Raw genomic sequence first — 24,772 nt, 5'->3', positions numbered from 1 at the left:
ACCATCGTCATCATCAGCTATGACGGCCATCGTTACCGTTCCGTGACCAAGAGAAGAAAGAAAGCATCCAATGCCATGCTCTGCTTCTCTCTCTCTATCGCTCACCATTTGGTTCCGGGGAAAGTATTTTTATCACAGTCCACGGCGATCGATGCCGATCCTTGCCCGGCAACTCGAGGCCCGATGACAAACGCAAGCAACGAGATGTGGCGAAAGCTCCCGGACATCCATAACATCCCCAAGGGGGCAACAGAAAACTCGACTCGATACACTGGCCCATCTGCCTGTGTGAGTGTGTGTGCAGGTCCGTTACAGGCGAGCATTACGATGTAAATTTCCGGAATCGATCCGATCCGACGAGGCAAAGGCGCGTCTCCACTTGTCGAACAAGATGAAGCTCGATCTGTCTCTCTCTTTCTCTCTCCTTTTCTCTCGTCCGCTCTTCTCCGCCACCCAAGGACACCCTTCAGTTAGTCAGTCAGTCAGCACTAGCAGCAGCAATAGCAGCAGCAGCACCATCGAGTAGTTGACCTCGTTCATGGGGCGCATCATCATCATCATCATCGTCATCCTTCGCCCCGGCTAGTGCTAGTGATGGTACGTTGAAAACGCTTCTCGCTATCTGATGATAGGAAAGATTAATTGAGCGGTTGTTACAAATTGATGATGGCCCCAATTCACCCTCTACGAGTCTACGAGAATGGGGATGGGTGCGCACGGTATGCCGTGTGACCTTAGCGATCGAAGGCATTCATCGAAGGGAGGGGACACGATGGATGACAGGTTTCCCATTTCCTTTCCCTTCGCACACGCATCCCACGAACCTGTTAGCACGCATCGTCCTCGTCCCCCCGAGCAAGAGAATCCACTCCGTGGAAAACCTCCCCTTTTTTATCGGATTTCCCAGAAATAAGAAGCTGCCACTCGGAGGCAGCGGACAAGGGGAGCGCTCGCAGGCTGGTGGGTGAGGTGAGTTTTGGTTTCGCTTTTCGGGAATGCAGATCGCGGCATTTGTCGTTTGACATTTTTGGAATATTTCCAGCTCGGCGTTTGCGATAACGGGTCTGTTTGTTGTGTTTACCGCGAAGAGGTGAAGCGAAACGTACAAAATGAAATCCAAACAATTTGCCGTAACGTGAAACCGAATCGCGAGAACGGCCTCTCGCCTGGGCCCAGGGAACTGGGTTACAACCTGTCGTCGGCTCCGTCGTCCAGGAGCCAGCAAAAGGAGGCCCAGATATTCCGATCCACCGAGATACTACAGGGTACTCCATAATTGACCTTATCGTTTGCTGTAGCGCACGCACACACACACACATTACACACACAAAAAGAAAAGCCAAAGAAGACTTCCCTTTTTCACGGGCATGGGTTGGTGGTTTGGAAAAACAAACGAAACCCAACATAAGCTAAGGCCACCGACGAGCATCATCGTCGCTTGGAGTAATCCTGCAACTCATATCGCTTAGTGGTAATGCCAAGCCAATGCCGTTGCGCTGAACGTTGCGACAATGAAAGCGAGAACCCGGCGTATCAGCGTGTTTGGAAAACTCATTTTCACCAATTCGCTTCAATGGAACCGGGGTGCTGCGAGCACACGAGCGCGTGCGAAAGCCACCGCGCGCGATAATGTCGCAAGACGACGGTGTCCGTGTGGCAGTGTACGTGATTAGACAACAAGCAGCTGGACGGTGGTGGTGGTGGTGGTGGTGCCACTACGCGCTCGCTCCCTTTCTTTTGCACCCCTCCACAGATTTTCATCGCCCGTAATTTGAATGTCGCGTGACATTCTGCTGGTCGTGGCCGTCGCGCCATTGTTTTGCTTTCAGTTGCTTCGGAACGAACCCACGAACCACCAACCACCCCCATCCCCCCGGGATCCGTCTCATTTTATTATCCCGCCTTCCAGTTCCCACTTGTAATTGGATGAGTTTATTTTACCAGCAAGCGAGCGTACGATTCAACATAAGGACTTCCCCCCTGGGCTGTTGTGGCTGACGGTTCTCGCACCTCGTCATTGATCGTTAAGTTAAGAGAGGCGGGGGCGGTGGTAAAATCGGGAAAGAGCGTTGTGCGAGCTGTGCTTTCCAGCTTTTTAGCTCTGTCTTTTCTTCTACTCTTCCCGAAGGCGCGAAGCGAGCGTACACAATACACAAAGTTCACTCCCCCGCCCGCTCTACCTTAGAACGAGCGCCATTTTGCTTGTCTTGCATTCATTTTCCACCCCCTAGGGGAGAGGAGGCTTACAAAACAATCGAAACCAAAGAAGAAATGAAAAAGGCGGGCATAATCGGCGGGTGTGAAGCGATGATAATGATGCTAACGACTAACGGCTATGGCATGAATAATTGAAAAAAAGAGTCCCGAGAACCCCGACGTATTCGTGCGAGCGTTAATGATAAGCGCGAGGCAGCATCCGAAAGGCAGACGGGAGAGCGGAGATACTTAACGATGCGCACAAAGCGCAACTAATTAAGCAACACTTATGCCCATTAGCATAATATTTGTGAGCAAATTAGATAACACGCGCGACTCACACAATTCGAGAAGGAAAGGACGACCTGAAGGGAGCGAAGAGACGAAAGTACGCAGCCACTTCGTATCGCAGACGTGCCAGGCGCCTCCATCATGTGAAGCACACCAAGTGCACACCCCTTACAATTCGCTTATCCGTATTGAGGCAAGTGCTCGCTCTACCTGTTGCCTGCCACCTACCACCACCACCACCACCACCAATCTACTGTGGCCACCATTTTCTGGCCAATGTTTCAATTTGTCCCATCTGCACAATCAACTCGCGTGTTTTTCGGCGGGCCAGGTGGTCCCCCGCTCCCTAATCCGGATTAAACTTTTAGACCTCGCTCGCGTTCCGGTGCGGTGTCGCGTAAAACTTTTTCGTAGCAACCCCTATCTCCGGTAAAAGCGGAGGAAAAAGTTATAACGAAGCTAAACACAGCGAGCGGGACGCTCTGTGTACGCGAAGGGTCGCTGTCGATATGCGAAGTCAAATTAGAGTTTGGAATTGGAAGAAGTAGCAGTGAGCAGAGGCGGTGAGGTGAAACGTTGCTAATAGTGTAAAATGGAGCCCGCGATCGTAACGGAGATTCCAACCAGCACCACCACCACCACCACAACTTCATCGTGGCGCAGAGACCCTCCCCTCCGTGGTGTACTAATCCAATTTCGAATTCATGCCAAACGATAAGACCTGCAGACACTTGGTGCTGCAACTTCAACCGAAAAGCACTTTCCGCCGCCCCAAGGACTCTCCAAAGCTCAAGTGATGGAATCCATTGGCACGAACGAGTCAGAGGTTTGTGCTTTTGGTGGGCGGGGAGGTGGTTTGTTGTGGCCAGATATTAACGATTAAACGTTTTGCACTCTCACGCTCTAGAGAGCACTACCTTTAAACGGCTCCCCGGTCCTGTAAACTTAGCTTTTGCATTTTTTTCTGATCGAAACGGTTTTAGGATTGTTGTATAAAAAAGTTGGATCGATTCGACAAAACCTGACAAACTGACAATCGTTTGGGACATCACGCGTCATGCATAGCTCAGAGCGTTTCGAAACTTTAAATCAAGTGCTTAAGGTCGGTTTCCATAGAAACATTAAAACCATTGGACCGCTCTTTTTGACTATTCGAACACTTCATCTGTACTTGATTTACGTGGTATCCCCGTCGAGTTTTTATGATTTTTTTTTATCTTATTTTTTTAGAAATTATGTAAAACTTGTTTTTAAAAAAACGGCACCACTTTTTCAACTGTAGCAATGCTACAAAAATGGATAATTTAAAAAAAATTGTACCACGAGTGTACCTCGAAAAAATATAATAATCTAACGAAATAATTTCGATTTTAATAGCTGTGACAATCGTCACAACAATCCCCACCAATGAGCCTCTCTAGGTGTTCCCTTACTTACTTACTTATTGGGCGCACTCTGTCCATCCGGAAGGTTTAAGAAGACTTTACGGGCTGGGTCATCGCCTGCGATTCTCTATCGTTCTTTAGAGAGGGTTTCGTCCCTTCTGGACAGTATTCAAATCTCCGAGGTGTATGTCCTTCACGACAGTTTTCTCAAATAGATTCGTTTCCACTGGCCGGTTGGCTGCTGGCTAACGGGAATATCGAGTGTTATATCATTGTCGGAGGGCAAAAAGCACCATACTTACAAGCAGTTTGTTTCATTTTCTGTTTTCTAGATAACAACGACCGGCACAAATCGACCAGAACCAGAACCACGTAAGATCATCACCAGTAGCGATGGAACCGATGGAGGCACGAGTGGCGATGCTGCAGGACCTGAAAATCCAATCGTTCGATACGATCCGGTTCGCCTCCTACCGGACGGCCTGCAAGCTGCGCTACGTTCAAAAGTCCACCAACCGTAAGTACACAAGTTCAGACCTCGCGTTCACTGGAACAGGTAATTGACACCAAGGCTTCACTACCATTCACAGTGCATCTGGTCGATATCTGGAACGTGATTGAGGCATTTCGTGAGAATGGGCTGAACACACTCGAGCCACAGAACGAAGTAAGCGTGAGCCGGTTGGAAACGCTCGTCTCGTCCCTGTACCACAACCTCAACAAGCGCCTGCCACCAAACCAGCAGGTGCACGTCGACTCAAAGGCGAGTCTGCTGCTAAATTGGCTACTGGCGGCCTATTCCGGTGACAACTCGGGCAAGATACGCGTTTTCTCCATCAAGGTGGCACTCGCGATCATGTGCGCCGGCAAAATGGTCGACAAGTTACGATGTAAGTGCCATTTGCCCCCGGCTGGATGTGTCCTTTTAAATCGTTCTCTCTCCCCCTTTTGCAGACGTGTTCTCACAGGTTTCGGACGGTGCCGGTCAGCTGATACACTGGAAGCTGGGGGATTTTCTGCGCGAGGTGCTCGCCCTACCGGCGGCCGTCTTCGAGTCACCGACCTTCTTCTACAAGGAGGGCCTCGAGTCGGAGATCTTCCCAGTGGAGAACAAAATCACGGTGAACGACTTTATGGCCGGTTTCATGACCGAACCGGGGCCCGCCTGTCTCGTCTGGATGCCGCTGCTGCACCGGCTCGCCACGGTCGAAACGGTCGTCCATCCGACCGTCTGCTCCGTCTGTATGCGCGAAAACTTTACCGGTTTCCGGTATCGGTGCCAGCGGTGCCACGGTTACCAGCTGTGTCAGGATTGTTTCTGGCAGGGGCGCGTCTCACTTAACCATCAGAACGATCACGAGGTGAAGGAGTACTCGAGCTACAAGAGCCCCAGCAAACAGATCGGCCACTCGCTGCGCAAGAGCTTCCGGTGTGTACCGGACAAACCGACGCAAGCGTTGCCCCGGTTTCCGGAGCTACCCGAGAAGACGCTTAACCTGTCGCACATCGTGCCACCGTCACCGCTCCCCTCGCACAACGGGTTCCCCGATGGTGGCATCCCGGGATTGTACGAGCGAAGCAGTACGCTGGACTCAAGGTAAACGACGACGACGACGACGACGACAACGACAAGGACTCCTTTTCTCGATAGTCTTGAAGTGATCATCTTTCTGATGTGCGTTTCAGGGCCACCGGACTCTCGCTGGATAGCAATGGGACGTCGGGGACGCGCGGTGGTGCCGTCAACTCGAACGATGAAGAGCACAGACTGATCGCCCGATATGCGGCACGACTCGCGCAAGAAAGCCGAACGGTAAGCCCAGTGCCCTGTGCCAGAAACGGATCTCCGATCATTCTAACCTCTCTTTCTCGCTCTCTCTCTCTTTCTTTATCGTACTACCAGCCCGGTGGTTCAGCACCCGATCCGGTGCAGATAGGGCTGGACAGTTCACGGGCACAGCGTGAACTGATCATGCAGCTCGAATCGAAAAATAAGGAAATTATGCGCGAAATTCAGAAGCTGCGGCGGCAACAAGAAGCGGAACAGGTGGCCCCCGAGAGTCCGGCTCTAATGAACGAGCTGCGGGCCCTCCGGCAACGTAAGGGTGAGCTCGAGGGTCATCTCGGTGCACTACAGGACTCCCGGCGGCAGCTGATGGCCCAGCTCGAGGGTTTGATGCGAATGCTAAAGAACCACCAGACGCAAAGCCCTCGCTCGACACCCAACTCTAGTCCACGGTCGGGCAAAAGTCCACCGTTACCACAAGGTATGGTTCTACGCGTACTACGCTCGTCGTTTGTCGTTGATGATTATGAGTCGGAATTCATCTTTTACAACGTTATCTCCCGTCTCAGGTCCACCGATGCCCAACCAGGGTCGGCAGGGACCGATGAATGCCGGTGGTTCCGGAATGCCTCCGAATGTACCGCCCGGTATGCTGCCGCCCGGGGTCAGCATGCACGGTCCGGATGCTCACATGATGGTCGGTGGCGTGGGGGGACCGATGGATATGCGAGGAGGTTATGCCCCGAATGGCAACAACAGTAAGTAGCGTTCACCTTCGCTTCGCCACGCCACACCTCTCTTCGGCTCTCTTTCTCTCTCTCTACCTCTCTATCTCTGTGTGTCTCTCAGCTAGATGAATTCCTTTCCTTCCTGAAAATCCTTCAACTTCCTCACATGACCTTCCGGTGAATGTGGTGGCCGGGAAAATTATTCCACATTGCCTTTGAAATACGCTCGCTACGAGCTGTCTCGTGCTCCAGGGCGGTTGCTTGTTTGCCTGTCCGCTTCTCATCGGGCTTACTGCTGCTGCTGCTACTGGCGCGCCGCTGCTGCTTTACTGTCCCCATCGCCCATCATGCGGATTAAATTTGTAACCGATGCCTCTCACCTGCTCGCGTCGCCATTTATCGTTCTCGTCACGTTACGTTTCCGTTCCGTTGAGTGCCTTTTACTATCACACTTTCCACCCTTGCGCTACTACACGCGGGATGTCGCAGGATTGTGACCTTTCAGTAGAGATCTCCACGCTTAACACGCTCCATCCCTTAGCTCATACTTTCACCCGTACTCGATCGGTTTAGAATTCAGTTTTTGTTCTGTTGAAGCATTCCTGGTTGCATAGCCCCACATGATGTGATCATCATGCGCGATCCTCGTTGCTCATCCTAGCCTTAGATGGTAGAGAATCATTATACACGCACACACCTTGGGCATACTCCTCACAGCTTCCTCATTAGTAATCCATAGTGTAGCCCATCCTCTTCTCATTGGTGTTCCGTTCATGGCCCTGCATCGCTACTTGCTCGCTCGCCCCTTTTGATCACAATTCGCATTCGTGACCCATTTCGACAGATGCTAGCACTAATGCTGCTGCAGGTGGTAGTGGTGGTGGTGGTGTTGGTGGTGTTGGTAGTGGCACGAGATCATCAAACGCTGGAGCATCGACACCATCGACCGGGGTGGCGGCCGGTGGACGGTCCGATCTGCACTACGCGGCCGATTCCGTCTCCACCGCCATGTCCTCGCTGGTGCGCGAGCTTAACTCAGGTACTCATTCCGTTCCGTTCCGTAGGACCTCCTATCGGTCCATCTGTCTTTGTCTCTCTTTCTCTTACTCTCTCTCTTTCTCTGTTTCATTTTTGTGCACCGAGAGTTCACACATGTTAAATCCTCACGCCACAGCCAACAATCACGCTGTCTGTGTTTGTCTCTTTGTAACTCAACTTGCACCACCGGTCGATCGTTTGTTTGATCGCGAGAACCGAGGAGGTTTTTACCCCGCGGTTCTAGCTATCGTTCACGGATTTTCCCCATTTTTCTTCAATCTATTGTGTACCTTTTTTCCCTTACGAAACCCAGCACTCGGAAAATCATCTTTCTGCCCGTTTGTCGTGCCTTTTACGTCTAGACTTTTCCACGCTTCATATTCCTGTGTGCTCGATGTCTCTTCATTCATGGCTCTCCGTGTTTTTACTGCTTCAATATCGCTGTGTGTGAGTGTGTATGTGTCTAAATGTATCTCTTCGTACTAGCAGGTACCGCATTCCACCGCTTAATAGCTGTTTTAGCATAAGTTCATTAAGTTCATTTGTGTTTGATCGCTTCTTACAATGTCCATAGCGGTGTCCACCTCTTCTTCGATTTTTCGCTTCCTCTTCCACATCTCTCAATGTGCGTTCCGTGTATGTGCACGTGTCCCATATGTGTGAGCCAGATATGCTTTGTTCATTCTACAAATATATAATTCAAACGCCAGATTAGTCAAGTTCTTTCGGGATCAAGAATAAGGATCAAATTAAATTAGAAGTATTTTTACCGGATGCCGTCACCAATTTGTATCTGAGTTCCGGCCGCCCAGACTTTCCGTTGAAGCTAGCAAATGTATACGCTTGTACGCTGTAAGCCGGCCTGTTCATGCTTCTCGAATCTTACGTCTTGCCTAAACCATCTCGATGTGTCACGTACGTTTGAGTCTGCGCTAAGGCGACCGATTTTGGGTCCTTTCTTCGTTCATTGTTTTCGCTCTGTATCCGTGTCGTTTTTTGAATGTTTTTTCTTCTTACTATCATGACATGTTCGTGCCACCTTTCACTTCGTAGAACTTGTGGTAAACGAGGTCGAGTATCGCTCGCTCGTGATTATGATATGCTTCCCCTATTACTGCTCCACGTAATCACCGTGTGCTCTCCCCTACTCTACTAACTTGTGCGGGGAGCATAATTTTGGGTTATTGGCCTGCAAACGGTTTTACTTAACTGGTTGCTGATATAGCTTCGAGCCCCACAACCTGACGACCTGACCTACCGTCCTCCGATTTCTAGGTTCGTCTCCACCGGACACAACCCCCTTCTTGAAGGAGCGCAGAGTTTAGGGTGCTTTGGCATGGAAACGATCCTAGCTTCTCAGCTTCCTGATACGCCAGCTACACGCTCCCGATTCCCGCGCATTGCCGCGTGAGTCCATCCTGTGTTGTCCGGTCGGCTGACAGACGCTGGTGACTGGACCATCGTGCTTCCACAGACTACTTCCACGCTTAAAGCGAGCCCCACCGATCGTGTGTACCACCGAGTTCCCACCCCTCACAGGGAGTCCAGCAGACTGTTTGTTGCTTTCCGTTTCCATTTGCGGCCAGGCAGTGTACAAAACAGGTTCCGTATCCGTTATCCAATCCAAATGAATTCTAAATGAGGCTTTAATGACAATTTCGCTAGCTTATACGCAGTTCCCGCAATATATAGCCGATAGTCGATAGTAACCGTGTTGACAACAGACACTAACAACCCTAACGGCGCCCCCGCCCAAAAATAGGCATCGAAAAGAGTGCTTTAAAGACATGAAACAGAATCCTTGCCAAAGCTACTAAACTAGTTCATGCAACAAAGTTCAACATGATATAACAACGAAATCGCTCACACATCCGTACTCAACGCACACACGTGCTACACACACGCAAATAAGCACACGCTCCCTACCTTCTGTTGCTCCCTCTAATAACCCCTTACTAAACTAAACGAACTAATGTATATACTTTGCTTTTTGAGTTGCGGAAACCCTCCCTGAAAAACGACTTTGTTTGGTTTTGTATTTTGAAACGATTCACTAACGGTCCAGCCCCTCCCCCTCCAGCGGCATGCTTCAACATAGCATTATCCGTTCACTTCGCATCGTAAGGAAAGTGTGATAAAAGGTGATCGCGATCCTCGCACACATGAATGTTGTGGCGAAGCTAAACACAACAAAGTACAAACAGGGTGGGGAAAGAGCTATAATAGCGAGAAGAAGATTTTGAGCTTTTGAATTTTGTAAATGCAGTTCACGCCCCGGCAATGCTCGATCCGCCTTCTACCTTGCAACCCGCCCTTTACCACCCTTTAAACACACACGTCCTTGCCCAACTCCACACTATTGCTGCGTCCCACAAGCAACACAAGAAACGCTCCTCAACATAGACCTTCGATCGCCCCCACCGGGTGATTGATGATCGTTTTTGATTCTTTTTCCGCATGTCAATTACAATCTTCCACGCAACACGCTCATCATCATGATCATCATCAACTACATCAACTTCATCTACTACTACTTCACACCAATGGCTGATCATCATTAAACACCTACCGATGTACAACACACTCCGATCGTTTTCACCGATCTTCGCAACTGTCAACTGTGCAACTCCATCATCTACTATCTTGATAATCAACACTGTAATACACACACGGACACATACACCCCCAAACGCCGTACCAAACGATGAAAAACCAAAATGTACTAACTACAATCACTCCCAACACGCCCCATCTCCCACAAAACACTCTGCAACACACACACACAATCTGTATCCTACTACTGTATGCCTGCCACTCCAATATGTGCGCCGGCCTGCGGGGGGCTTGGCTTGTGCGGGGGAATGCGAAATGTGGTTGTGAACAGTATTCTTTCCCCACTACGATGGACATCTGCCGCCCGGTGTCGTGCACAAGCCGCCGATGCGCTACTTTTCAGAGGGTTCAGACGACTCAGATAGTATCCCGTCACAGCATGCCATGCGCCACTCGCTAGGTAAGCATAAAACGTCGCGAACAGCAACGCCATCATTTTGGGAGCAGCACTGGCGGGGCGAGCCTACTGGGGTTACATGGCTGGCCGGAAAACTCGCTCCCTCTCTCTCATCTCTTTCTACCTCGCCGTACGAACGAACAGTACTCCATTAGTAGGCCATTGCTATCACGATCGTAGTAGCACGTTGCGTGAGGATGAGAACGAAGCGTCCATTGAGTTCACTTTTCATGCGCGCTACAGTGGAAGATGATCTGCTACCGTTTGTGGCTTGTTCCTTTACGATATCCCCCAGTTTCTAGGATTTGTTGCGTTTGTCTGTAAATCAATCCGTTTGTTCAGGCTACTTCAGGGGACCGATTCATGAACGTTTGCGTTTATCTGCGTTTCGTTGTTTTGTTTTGTCTGGATCATGCACATATTCCAAACACAACAGCACCTCCTCATCCCCTTTTCGTATGATATGTCTTTGATGAGCACGCACGATCGACCCACTTGTTTATGTTTCGCACGTTCCAGCATGTCGGAAAAACGACCGACCATCGTGCTGTGCTGTGTCGTCGAGGCCATCAGCCATCAGCTAAAACGTGTCGAGTAGCCGAGGGTCTAACCGAACCGACCCGACCAGCACATTGCACATGCTCCTCATTCGAGGATCTCTTTCCGTAGCTGCACTGTTACCGTACGATATTTAGTTTAATGTTTTAGTTTTTTGTTGTTTTTTTTTTTTCATATGCATTTGAGATCTGCGAAACGCCTTCAACTGCAACCGATTTAGTGAAACTAAACTTACGAAATAGATAAATCTAACTAAACTAATGTGCAACTAACGCAATAGAACCTTCTTGTATGATGCATTAGGCTGGAATGAGTTAAACCAAAACATAGTATTAATTGCCTTGCATACTAAACTAGCGGTTAGAAGAACCAATCCCACTGTCCACAATCGCGCCTAGCGAGCCGCCCAGGAACGCAAATAATGCAGAAGAAAATACATTTTGATTCCGTGAATGTGAGCCCCTAATGCAAATGCACTTTTTTCCTATATGTTTCCATATGTTGGCACAAACCATATTGTCAAAGCCATTCAACAGTATATTGGTGTCTGCGAAAACCCCGAGCGAACCTCATTTATCTTACCAACCGCTTCGTTTCTTTCAGATTTCGACGAAATGCACATGACGACTCACGAATGGAGTGAAAAGGTTGGTAGCGGTGCCAGTTCTGCAGCGTACGTCAACTCACGTTCAGCTTTTCCATTCGCAGGACAACACTCAGTGGCAAGAGCAGTTCGCGGCCTGGAGTCTTCACTCGCAAAACCAGTAAACTCCAGGCGCGTATCGCGAGACCAGCATGTCTGTGTCGAGAGTGTTCAATCATCGTCCATAATCGTTGGCAGCGTAAATGATTGATTTTAGTGTATCACTAAAGTGCACGATTACATGCCGCGTACAAATCATAGGCATAATCCATTCCTATCGCGCTTGTCCGATTTAATTTTGGCTTAGCACAGCAGAAGGATCGGATGTTTTAATCGCCTGGAATGGCAAAAAGAAAATGGCAGGTAGCGCAGGGCAAAGCATAAACTTCATACATTCCAGAGGTTCAATGTGTTTGCAAGAGTATTTGCGAGGGTTATTGGCAAACACACACAGCCACACACACTTCCGAAATACGCTTCCGTTGTGGAGGCACATAGGGATTAAGGATTCGTTGCAATCATAGGATCAGCCCTATCTTGCCAGCATACAACGCATCTCAAACTGGATTTCATTTAGACACACCGTGCACGTGCACATCTTGCCTACACCATTTCAAATCTTTCATTAGCGTCTTCCAAGTGTTGAGCCAATATTATTGGCATTTTTTTTTCTTTTGTCCATTTGCATAAGCTAAGTTTTACTGTTTACCCAGTCAAGAGATTTCATACCGTTACAGGGATACAATTTTAAGTTCGCATTCGTTTACTGTACACGAATTATATTTTAAATAAAAAGGAAACACCATTTTTGTTGATTTATCATAATCTTGTGTTTGGCTTATGTTTGTGTTCTCCCTCTGATCCCTCTGATTGGCTATTATCCGCCCCGGAATGACACATTTCACACCTTCTCGGTTACCATCATACTAGGACCAGCATTAGCGTAGCATGTTTGTAGAGAAACAAAACATAGGAAAATTTTCACTCGCTCGATAGCGAAATAGCAAAAAAGGGGAGCCCTAAGATCAACCTTAGGTAGATGTTGCTGCGAAAACAAAGCATATCTCACGCAAAGCGAAAAAGCCCGAGCTCCATGTGCTCCAGAGCTCCTGATCATCTTTTCCCCTTCATATCATACATCATACATGCACGAGCAGTATCCGCGCATTTTTGCTCTCCTACATGGCACCTACAATCGAAACGTTTCTCCTCTAACCCATCATACCATTCAACCATTTAAACTTGTGCGGTTAGCAGCAACAGCAGCTGCCGTGTCGATCATGAAAAGACTCGATTACAAAACAAAAAAAAGGAAGAGAACTTGAGCGAACTATACGAATTGTAAATACGGAACCAAATTAGGAAAAACGTTCATCAAACTTTCCGGCGAAATCGGAAAAATGCCGTCGAAATTGCAAATTCTATACGTACGATAGAGGTTCAAACAGTTATCAAGTGTAGAAGAAAGCATTCTCGACCCGATATAGTCAAATTCGTGTTTCGCGATCGTGGCGAGAGGGCCAAAAGAAACAACAGTATTCCAAAATTCCCGGTAACCGTATTTATGCCCCCCAAAAGCGAAATAGTAAACCGATAATGGAGCGAGATAAATTAAAAGCGAGAATAATCAATTTAGAGACAAATATACATAGAACAGTGGTCGTGTGGTATTTAGAACAGCAAACGGTGGTTACACATTCCGTTCCATGTTCGGCCAGTTATAGTAACGAAATTGACGACTTATAAGACGCACACACAACACATGGCATTTAAATTTAAAACGTAAACGTACCATTAATTATCTACCAACCACCAACAATGGTGAACTATCTTTGGCGTAAAAGGGATCCAACGAATATTTGGCTAAAGGACTTAGCAAACCGGACAGTCTCCCTGGGTCTACAGGTGGCATCATAACACATACCATGTAGCTAGCAAACAACGATATTCACGAATTTCGAACGACCTTGATCAAGAGGAACATAAAAAGCAGTGAAAGAGAGAGAGAGAGAGAGAGCAGATCGTTTAAACTACGAGACGGAGCAAAAAACCTTTTTCCCGGTTCCTTTCCTTAACTCCATTTAAGCTTGTTTCCCATATACCTGAAACTACTATTACTACTCTCGATATTTACATTTACAAAGCTTCAACAGTTGAGATGGAACCACGCAATCCTGCTTTGTCCCTTTTCTCGTGGATACAAAAACAAACGGTCGTTGTTTTCGACCTTTAGGAACTGAATGGCAATGAATCGACGACATGGCATAACGATGATCTCACATGTAATCCGCGGTCGTTATTCCACCTACTACCAACAACCACATGTAGATAGAAGAGCATTTTAAACCGTTCAAAGCAAACATGCATTAAGTAGTCCAAATGGGGTGCAGGATTGAGTGTTAGCAGCACATCCGTTTAGGTTCCAGATGGTGCAAGATCGCGACCGCGATGGGGATGTGCTGTGTGCGAATGTACGCACGTATGCAGTTATGAAGATACCCTTTTCTTAGTATTATTATTCCAACAGATTCACCGAAGACAAGCGTTCGCGGAATGCTACGGCAACGGAATGGACTTTCAAGGAAGTGACAATCCGCTTAGTTGGCGACTGTTCTACCTAGTTCTGCAACGGCTTGTTGCTAAACATCCACAGTTAAATGCAGACTTGATTGGTTCAGAGTGGTATTCAGCGAACGATGCTTGGGCAAAGAAACTTCACAAATACGGATGAAGCAAAAGCAAGCCTGGCAGATCTACTGCTGTAACTAAGTAGAACACTCAACGGTTAAGCGCCTGATGCAAGGATACATAGCATGAAATTGCAAGGATTTGGTAGTTTTTGTGTGAGAGACCGAGAGAGAGAGCGAGGGAGTAGACGCGTGGCATGTAACTCTCATCTCACTGTTATCGATCAAAATAAAGACTAACTGATAGTAACGTACCTTACCCTTCGACACATGTCTTCGCATTCTGTGATATCTTCGTAACTATGCCAATAGAGGTGAACCGGAGGATTCTTCAGGTTTACGCCGTCGGTGGCCTTTTGTGACTGGCCACCGGTCGGAGGTTTATTTCAGTCTTCCGAAAGAAGAACATCTCGCGAGCTGCCCGGACTATGGTTTGAGTGTTCTGTGACAGCCTACGGACGAGACGCCTCGCTTCCGAACGTCTTCCGACGCGTTCGTCGCTTGCTTCGCCTCTTCCTGCTTCTTAATCTTCAACCATCGACGTCATCGCATAGCGTTGACCTCATGGCCAACTAATTGCGAAACGAACAAAAAAAATCTAACAAATGGAGCAACTGTCTGCTGACTCGTACGGTTGATGAGGTGTTGATGAGGGCTTCATTGTGCGAGTGGGGTGGTCCAAGAACCGGAATTAGGGTGAACTGCTTTGCTGGTAGAACGAGTGCACGATGATTCGTGTTCACAGTACATTGGCTGCTTATGCCACAAGCTTTGATCGCGTCACGAACGCAACGTACGCCACGAAGCCAACCAGACCGGTAGCCAGGATTTCCGAGTTGATCCACGGACCCTTGTAGGCACCCGGGAAGTGAACCGTCACGGTGGTCAGGGGTTTCACCGAGTTCGTATCCTCACCGGCGCGCTGTGCCTTGCGAACGGCAGCGAACGACTCTTCGTCGAACAGGCGAATCTGGTACTTGCCGCTGCCGGCCTTCTTGATTTCCTCATTCCAGCTCACCTACGAAAAGACACGGCGGCATGTAAAAACCGGTGCATCGGGGACGGGATCGAGCCTCTCACCTGGTATTTGTTTTCTCCGATGCGTACAACCGGGGCCAGCTTGCCCAGCACTTCGGCGAAGAGCGGCAGCTTCTCGCCCCCGGCGTTGGAGCACTTGAGCGTGAACTCCGTTACGAATCCGATCTGGCTCACGATCGTCGCGTCGGTCGTAGAATAAAAGTTGGTTTTCACATCCGGATTCGTGCAGGACGTGGCTGCGCTAAAGCTAACGGCCGCACAGCACAGCACAATCGATACGAGCACAAACTTGACCATTTTCTAAGTCTTTCCACACTTTACGATGAAATTACGGAGCGAGAAAAACACGGAACCGGTCCGAACGATTTGTTGAAGATTTTTGATTTCTTTTCTTGTTTTCTGCACGCCACGTTGTTGACATTCGCCTCCACGTGGCAGTGTTGCCGTGCTGCCGTGGACTCCGTAGCTCGCTTTACCAGCACTGCATCGCATTTCAGCCGTATAAGAACCGTATACCAGAACAACGGTTGCGAGTTTCGAAAACCCTTGTGGTACGACCGAGAGGAGAAATTTGAAAAATAACGCAACACATTTTCACGTTTTCTTCCAGGAAAATTATTCAAGATTTCATTACTGAATGGCTTTCGTCTGCTTTATTGAAATGAATGGAAAAATAGTCGAAAGGAGTAACAATCGTGATTCAAATAAAAAAAATCTCTGGCCTCTCGTGCCCCTTTCTAGTCTGGGCTGTATCCTTTTTAGTGTATCCTTTTCCTACTCCATAAACGACACCTAGTACACGTCCATTCCGGCGCACATGCACAGGCAGTTCAGATTAACTCCCTTCCGGTCGCGGGCACGTAATTCTAGCCAGCGTTTCTGATTCGGAACAAACATTTCCGGTGGCAGTGGCGCTTTCTCGTCGGCAGTTTCTGAAACAAACATTAGAACATTAAACACCGTCTTAAACGCCTGGCTCAATTTCGTACCATCGGTCTTTTTGCCCGCTTTCGATGGACTTGGCAGAATGGATATCGTTTCCTCCGGTTTACGCAACAACAGCTTCCCTACTCCTTCGCACATCCGCAGCACCTCGTGGTGGGACAACGTGTCCCGTATCCGTTCATCCAGCGCGGTGCACGCATTTATCCACTCGGCTACACCATCGAAATCCTTCAACAGATTCAGCGCACCGGAGCTACTGAACTTGGTCTTTTTCATGTAGATGTGATCGAGCCATGCTTCGCAGATAATTTTAAGCGTCAGCTTCAGTATTTCGATGTCCTTCGTTGCCTGTATGACGGGCAGATAGATCTGGTTGAAGAAGTACGCCACGTACTCGTTCGCACGCTCCTGCAACACCTCCGTTTGCCAGTGTTTGAAATATGGAAAGCAGAGCGTCAACGAGGCCAGACTCGTGGTACGGCAAACGGCGGCCAGCACATCGATACACTCGGTGCAGGTTGCCTTGAGTTTGATGATGTTCTCCTTGATCTCGGACACGAGCTTCGCCCGCAGTGCCACACAAACCTGCACCTGCACTTCCAGCGGATCGTTGGCCGATAGCTCCGGGACGCGAATGTACTGTAGCTGCTCCAAACACAGCCCGATATCGTTGTGGACCACCTTGAAGAACATCATCATGTTCCAATCGGTACACAGCGATCGTGCCTTGTTCGCCGCCCAGATACGCATCGAATGGATGGAATGATCGAGCCGATGCAGAACCGGAATTTGCTCCACCAGCGGCAGCTCGTTGGCGATCGTTCCGATATCGCACGTGTTCGATAGCTGCACCAGCTGATACAGCAGCTCACTCCATACCTTTCCACACACCGTTCCTTCCACCTTCAACGAGAGACACTGATAAGTAAGATCACCAATGATGCGCCAACAGCTCCCCATGCTTACCTTCACATTTTTTCCACAGAACTCATTGTTCTCGAAAGGATAGTCAACCGGAAGGCTCGAGGAAACGACGGCCAACCGAAACTGCTTGTCCCAGATCGTGCTCGTCACGTGCACCGTGAGCGTTTCACCCAAACCCTTCAGCGTCGACAGTATCGGTTCGGGGGCCTCATCCACCTGCAGCAACGAAAGCCAATCCCGCAGATACTTTGCACAGGCCGGTGGACGGCATGCCAGCGGAGATGCACTCCACCACAGCACCACATGCTCGAGCGTTCCCCCCACCTGGGTCCATAGGCCCCGACTACCCCGGTTAACCCACTTGATGAGCTCGGCCTTTGTCAGCTGCCGATCGAACGCCGACGGACAGAACTTGATCACCTTCATGATCACATTCGCGACAAAGATCTCCTCGTCGGCGATCAGATTTTCCAGCAGATCCATACCATCGGGCTCGTTAACGAGATAGTTAAAGGAGTTGTACGCGACCGCTTCCGCCGCCATTTCGTTGAAAAAGTTTATCGCTGGATCCTGGCGGAACGGAAAGCAATGATTTAGTACAACTCAATCGTTCTGTTGTGCCGCGCGCTACTCACATTGTGTTCGGTTTCGTTCAGCTCACGTGCTTCCGGTCGTATGATCGGTGTTACGACTACCTCCCTCCCAGGGATCACCTTAGACCGTGCATGGATATCACCGCTGGAGATCATGTTAACACTTGCCTTGCGCCTAATGTTCATCTCCTCCTGTATCGGATCCACGTGTCTGCCATCCGGTCCTTGCAGGTTCGAAGTTAAGGCACGCAGTATCTCCACGCTCGAGCTATCGGATTCGTCGTCCTCGTGCGCCACCGTTAATGCACCCTTGCACGTGGTCAGCAGACAGTTGATCAACGTGCTGCAACACTCTTCAGCCCGCTGCCTGGTGATGATCTGCAGGATCATGCCAATATCCATCTTCTTCGGTGCGGACATGAGCGGAGGAAATGAGTTGCTACAAATCTGGGCATTCGTCTGGGTGCGTGCTTGCGTTGTCTTCTGAGCCAGGATGACGCTCTCGTTGTGCAGCGTACACAGCAGAAGCGCACCATCAACCACCACCTCCGAGCTGAACGTTGCGGCCAGCATTAGCTTAATCTGGAACGGCGTAGAACGACGTCTAGGTATCAACCGTTACTCCAACATATTACACCTGCATCGCACCTACCATCTTGTTGATGATGAAAATGAGCTGAAAGTTACGCTTCCGCAGATTCTGGCGTATCAGATGTGCCTTCCGGTTGAGCAGTATCTTGAAGAAGCTCCGCTCGACGTTTTTGTCCGCGGACGAGGCCGACATCCGTATTAACCGCGTCTGCACGTGGGCCGACCGTTCGAAGCATTCGCGACTTTGTTGTAGCAACCGTTCGAATTCCTGCGGATTGGGCGTCGGAGTTTGTTTATTTTGCGAAAACGCGAAACACGAAGGCGCGCCCGGACACACACGAACGTCCCGAAGGACGACTATACTAGCGGTATACTAGGTGTACCCTTCTCGCCCGCGCCACCGCAGAGAAGCCCTATCCGAAGGATAACTTGGAACTGGCGATGGGTGCTGTGCTCGTGTATTTCGATTCCCGACCAATCCCTGGGCCTTTCTGGGGGGTATAGACCATCATTTCATTGAACTTCGTAAAATTGAGACATTCGAGGCCGCCCAGTCACATTCGGGCGCCATTGGCTTTCTTCAGGGGAGCTGACCCCGCTGAACTGAGCAGCCTAACCATCCCGTCAGTACCAACGCTGCACACGCGAATTCACCCCATCAACCGTCCTAACCGATCTCTGTTTCTTTCTTTCCCACGCTATCACGCGTTTCAATGTGGGGGGTATTGTAATAAAAAAGGCCACTTTACTGCAGCTGGAATGGGGGGTTAGACATTGGGTCAAGGATGTTTCGGTGAAAGTTTGGCCCTGTATTCGTCATGTGCAGGGCCACCAATCGATCATGGTCCTCAGACTTAACGGTTATATGGGTATTTTCAATGGTTCTAGTTGGTGTAAAATGTTGTGCTCCTAAACCAGGTCAACCGTAGTACTCCAGGGGAATATCTTGAAGTCTCCAGAACATTCCAAACACCCAGGTTTGTAATCAACATGGAATCCCTATCGCTTAATCCTTGTAAATTCCATCGTTTCCACTGGATTTATGCGTTTCATTCCTTCTCGTAACAAAAAGCCAAAGACAAGCGCCTTCTGTAGCTTCACCAACACGCGGACATTCCTCTAGTGATGATTAATGCAACCCATTATGCGGCAAAACGATTCCACCACGTAACAATGGCGGGACACACGCTACCATGGACAATTGGGGAACTTCTTGGCGGTTCCTTGCTCGAAAGTTGTTCATATTCAGTTCAGCATGCTCCCTGGTACTTCGGGATGTGGAAAAGTCATTCCCGGAGTTGACTTCTCACAAAAAGATAGCAATAGTTCTGCGACACGCAAGGCATCCTCTGTTCAAACGGCCAGTGGTGGTGATGAACGATAATGGTTCCACGCCATGAAGACCTGCGCTCCCTTTAGATTGTCCTTCCAAAGAATGCACTTTTGGTCATAACGGAGAATGAACCTACCCACTATTAGCAATAAAGAGTACTAATAGCTCAATAACAAGACCGCAGATGACGATTCCGATGGTTGCCACGTGCCACGGGAAGGTCGTGAATCGATGAAGCCAGCTGGGGAGCTGCTGACGAGTCTCCGAGCCTCGTGCGGCCGAAGCCAGGCGCTACTTACATAGTAGTCTGGCAGATCGATGTTGATGTCGGTTGCAAACTTTTTGCCCAATATCCGCAATTCCCGTTCCAGCTGGCGGGATTGCTCGAACAGTTTGATCACCTCCTGGTGCTGTTTGGGCAGCCACTTCGATGTATTCATCGTGCTCTGTGCGTGGCTACCGGGTGGCTGGTTGGCACACTCACTCACTTCCCGATAGAACCCACGCAGAGTTCGGTCATCGCAGAGTCACACGCGCCACTCTCTGGGACTCTTCTGGCCACACTGTAACTGTACCGAGCCTACAAACCGGGCGTACCGTAGTGCCACATTATCCGTACACGTTGACGGCTGATCGGAAACTGAACTGAAACCGAAAGTTGCGGGAATAGAACACTTCGGTGGCCGCATCCATCCTTCGTGTGCCACCGACCGTCGGCCATGATATTGACAACCTTGAATTTCCGATCAAACGCGCGCTGCACGAGGAGTGTTTCCGTTTCCTTTATCGATTAAGCAGATCCGCGAGGTCCTTTCCAGTCATTCTTTTCTTCCGCAGCACCCTACCCGGGGGCTCCGTGGCCAAGGAAAAGTCAAGTTTATCCATCGTGCATATCCTGCAGGCACACGATGGCCACGTTGCTTCGGCAAAGGATCGATTGGTCGCTTTATGCCAACCAACTAGTCCGTTACCACGGTAATGGGAGAGCCGAGTTTCAGCGAAGACTAGACTAGTAACTGGTTCGGTCGAACGGTTGGTAGGTTGGATGGCTGGTCGGTCGGTCGGCCAGTTTCATTGTAACCCAAGTAGGCTGCAGGTGCAATTTCTCAAATACCTTTCGTCCTCCCAGGACGAACGAGATTACAGAAAAACGACAAACGCTTGCTTTACTCAGTGGTTTTATACATTTTCGTTTAATAATTTATCGATCAATTTTACACAGAGAGCGAGCACGTCGGGGATCTATACTCGCCCACGGCTCTTCTTCCACAGCGAACCCACACTTCGCCCGTGTCCTGTTACAATTACGCGCGCGCGTTCTCCTTACGACCATGGTCTCCCAATCCCAATCCTGATGGGCTTTCTGCCCCATCTGTTCGCCGCACCTGCTGCTACACATCTAGAGTTATGTTTGTAAGTATAAGTAGAGAAGATTCTCGATTGATTGGCATCGGATCGACGACGCGCGATACCGCATCGTGGGTAGCATCGTGCACGTTTGTTTTATAAATAAAATCAATCTTACTAATCAAACAAACTGGCTAAAAATATAAAAAAACAAACAATCAAAAGATAAAAAACGCAAGCATTACAGTAAAACAAAGTAAAATAAAGAATAACACAAAAAATCATCCTCACAATCCTATAGGGACCGATCGTATCGTATCTCAATCCGATAGCTGATGCGGCCCATTTCTTTCACTGTCACATTACGGGCCCTATTGCGAGTGTCTTGTTTTGCAAACGAGACTGCCTTACTACTGCTGAAAAAACTTAGCAGTCTTGTTTAGCTTTTATGAATGAACTTGTGATTTTTTACAGCCTGATTTCAAAACAAATACTAATACTACCAAATTAATCACCAACACAATTAAAAACCAACATCTTTCGCTCCAATGGCAACTACGACCAAGCCGAAAAAATATACCATTTTCAGTCTCGTTTTCAAGACTCAGAGTCTGTTGCCAAAACCTACCAGACTCTGAGTCTTGAAAACGAGACTGAAAGCCGCGTTGCCATTGGACCGAAGGATGTTGTTTTTTAGTGGTGTTGGTGATTAATTTGGTAGTATTAGTATTTGTTTTGAAATCAGGCTGTAAAAATTCACTAGTTCATTCATAAGAACTAAACAAGACTGCTAAGTTTTTTCAGTAGTAATACGGCAGTCTCGTTTGCAAGACAAGACACTCGCAATAGGGCCCTACGTTTGCCATTCCTACCCCTTACACTACCACTGCTGCTCGCATGTATTCCACTTGGTTTTGGTGCCAACAAAAAGATGGCCAACACCTTGGCTCGTGAGTGAAGCGGTGGACACCGCCACTCGTCCCTAAATAAATAGAACATAAAACTAAGTTGTACCCTACACACTCCCGATCCTGCCGTCGTCCATGGTACAGTGTGATGGCAAGCGGATCTCTAACATGGCAGCGACCGTTTTCGTTTCCGCTTCCGCTCTCTTTCGCGCTTTCTTTTGTTATACTAGCTAAAAAATCTACAAACCTCTTATTATCAAATGTTGTCAGCGCTTTTTCATCGCTTATCCTTTCAACGTCGTTCGAGTTTCGACGAACTATCATCCTCGCCGTATATTGGGGGCGTACATGAGACTTTATACGGTTGTGTATTAGTATGCTGTTTTTTTGCAGTAATATTTGCGCAATCCAACGTATGTATTATCCAACGAGGCTTCTTATCAAGTCTATGGTAAAGCCGCACAGTCACTGGAATCATAGTGGATCGTGGTGTCATGGTTAGGCTACAGCCATGTAGTAGCAAGGTTTAGAAGCCTTGGGATATTGTGTGGTGGAGGGGCAATGGCATCTGAACTTATTTTTCTCCCCAAAGATCTTACAGTTTCTTATCGTTCATACCGCCGTTTGGAAACCTCTGGGTCCCAAAAACCGAAACGCCTCGATCGTTCGGTAGTATATAGATCGATCGTTTGAGGGACGAGTGGCAGCATTATTAACAATTCAAGTAACGAAATGAATTACTACGGAAATGTAAGCTCTAGCGTAGATAGTGTGCCAAAGTGAGCCAGCTGTGTCAGCTACAAAACAGCAACCGGCACCTAATGTGCGGTGGAACGTTAGCTGATTTGAACTCAACACAAATACCGGCATAAACTTAACGATCAAGTAAAATCAGCTCCTCCGAACGACCATTGATATTATAAAACGGGTCGTAAGTATGACCTTTTCGCTTCGCAACCGAATGCAGAGGGCGCAATATTTACGCTATCTACGCGGCTTGACAATAAGAAAACATTTAAAACTTCTTCTAATCAATATTTTTGCTACAATGAAATTGTTGGCGGTGTCCTTAGTGCTAGGATGAATCGTATAGAGAGTCATGTCCCAGCCCTGAACAGGAACTACTAAGCTTAGCTCTGTCATGGTTGCAAAAGTTCATCCCTTCAAGGTCTGTTCGTGGTTCCTACTATTTTCTGGGATGGAGAGCTGCAAAAATCAATTTAGAACAATGATAACGGGACTAGATGAGAATTACACAAGGTAAGGTAAGAGCTAGATATGCGCATCATTCAAACCTTTCCTCCTACGAGTTCTACCGGCAGAAAGTACCTGGTATAGGGGTGCTAATTATAGTTTATGTTGTTGTTTTTTTTTTCAGTATCCACGGTTCCTTCTGCTCCTTGCATCCTACGATCGACCTCACCGTACAGTTATATCAAATACAGATAGAGATGTGTATATATATAGATTCCACAGAGATGTTGCACTTAGCAATTCCTCTAATCCAATTCCAGTTCACTTCAAAGGATCCACAAATTGTCGGGTTTTCTCTTACACGTCTAGGTTCTTAAAAACTATTTTGATTCCCTAGAACGTTATCATACGGTTTCCGCTTCTTTTTGTATGTGTTGTATGTATTCTCGCTTGCATTTCTAGTTGCTCTCAGTCGCATACCACTGGCTACAACAGTTTTGTAGTTTCTCGGCCAAATATCAGATTATACAAAGATCCAAGAGAGTAATGAAGCTTCTTTTTCTTCTTTATCAGCCAATTTCATCATCCATTTCACCGATTCAGATTCAGTTTGCTCAAAGTTAGTTGCATTAGATTCACAGGCGCGTGATCCGTCAACGTGTGGTCGATTATAAAACTAATCCTGCAACATCGGTCGCGTACCTGATCATATCCACAAATCTACTCTAGGTGACATCGCGGTAGTAGCCATGGCTAGAGTTCCTTTCGTATTTACACACTTCGCTCAGAGCGCATCGTTGGTTCTTCTCACCGATTCCGCGACAGTTCGCTAGTGATGCTAGAAGGATCATCGGTGGAAGGCACACGTACGTACACAAACACACAAACAAACAACACATATAGAGACCTAGCGTCTATCGGCGCTTCTTCTTATTGCGTCGCTTGCGTATGTACCGTTCGCGCCAACTTATCCTCAGGCTGATCTTTTCGCTGTCGCTGTCGTCACTGTCGTCACCGTTTTTCCTATTGGGTAAGTATAACAATTCAAATAATCTTTAGTTTCAACCGTCTATGCCGGATGAGCCACGTGGGTGAAGATGAAGCAAAACGAAGTTACTACAAATTTCAAACGACACGTTTTTCGAAAGTTTCTGGTCAGAGGTTGTTTTTGTTTGTTTGTTTTGGATCCAAATTAGCCGTCCATGGAATAGGTTTGATACTACTCCCTTTTTTGATTTCCTTTCTGTGATGCCAATTTACAATCGCTTTCGCTCTGTCCTTTGCTCTCGCACTCTGTCTCTCCATCTCGTATTCGCTCTCGTCAGAGGAAAAGTTATGAGCCCCGAAGAACCGGATATGCGTATACGAGGCAGCTACTACTACCGGTCATGTTGATGCAGTTGGTCGATGAACGAAACTGGATGATGATGGTCTGGATGATGAGATTATGCTGGATGATGAGTTTGAGGCGACCACCTATGCTATTTGCAGGCACGATGAAAGTCAATCGGGTCTGTCTTCGCAGCAGATATGATGTATAAATGTGTGTACAGTAGGAGTGTCATGGGAAGCACATG

The 24,772-nt window shown here is 48.2% G+C and overlaps 3 protein-coding genes across 12 annotated transcripts in view; 1 reads left to right on the top strand and 2 right to left on the bottom strand.

The window, feature by feature from the left end:
• The window catches only part of LOC125950177 (dystrobrevin beta), a 35,366-nt gene extending 22,906 nt beyond the window's left edge, over window positions 1-12,460 (top strand). For 2 of the 10 annotated variants that reach the window (XM_049677894.1, XM_049677893.1), the window contains 7 exons: window positions 4,205-4,389; window positions 4,463-4,762; window positions 4,827-5,469; window positions 5,559-5,685; window positions 5,776-6,139; window positions 6,228-6,416; window positions 7,231-7,928. In XM_049677894.1, the coding sequence (XP_049533851.1) occupies window positions 4,266-4,389; window positions 4,463-4,762; window positions 4,827-5,469; window positions 5,559-5,685; window positions 5,776-6,139; window positions 6,228-6,416; window positions 7,231-7,910 (2,427 nt within the window). In that variant the 5' untranslated portion in view covers window positions 4,205-4,265 and the 3' untranslated portion in view covers window positions 7,911-7,928. Of the gene's footprint in view, window positions 1-3,255; window positions 3,314-4,204; window positions 4,390-4,462; window positions 4,763-4,826; window positions 5,470-5,558; window positions 5,686-5,775; window positions 6,140-6,227; window positions 6,417-7,230; window positions 7,929-8,699; window positions 10,438-11,595; window positions 11,640-11,685 lie in introns of those variants that run through there. The other 8 variants (XM_049677899.1, XM_049677898.1, XM_049677897.1 and 5 more) reach the window with 8 other exon arrangements.
• A 2,189-nt stretch (window positions 12,461-14,649) lies between these two features.
• Window positions 14,650-15,766, bottom strand: LOC125950220 (translocon-associated protein subunit delta). The gene is made up of 2 exons (XM_049677989.1): window positions 15,403-15,766; window positions 14,650-15,340 (listed from the first exon to the last, which is right to left on the bottom strand). Exons 1-2 carry the CDS (start codon window positions 15,655-15,657, stop codon window positions 15,080-15,082), a joined length of 516 nt encoding a protein of 171 aa, XP_049533946.1. The 5' UTR covers window positions 15,658-15,766; the 3' UTR covers window positions 14,650-15,079.
• Window positions 15,767-16,060: 294 nt separating this feature from the next.
• LOC125950179 (uncharacterized) lies at window positions 16,061-20,186 on the bottom strand. The gene is made up of 6 exons (XM_049677903.1): window positions 20,046-20,186; window positions 18,475-18,681; window positions 17,865-18,404; window positions 17,272-17,799; window positions 16,350-17,208; window positions 16,061-16,292 (listed from the first exon to the last, which is right to left on the bottom strand). Exons 1-6 carry the CDS (start codon window positions 20,184-20,186, stop codon window positions 16,153-16,155), a joined length of 2,415 nt encoding a protein of 804 aa, XP_049533860.1. The 3' UTR covers window positions 16,061-16,152.
• Window positions 20,187-24,772: the final 4,586 nt, after the last annotated feature.

Source organism: Anopheles darlingi, chromosome 2, assembly GCF_943734745.1.
Source record: "Anopheles darlingi chromosome 2, idAnoDarlMG_H_01, whole genome shotgun sequence".
Taxonomy (NCBI): Eukaryota; Metazoa; Arthropoda; class Insecta; order Diptera; family Culicidae; genus Anopheles; species Anopheles darlingi.
Note: the sequence above shows the minus strand (reverse complement) of the source record. Positions and strands in the feature narration are given on the sequence as shown.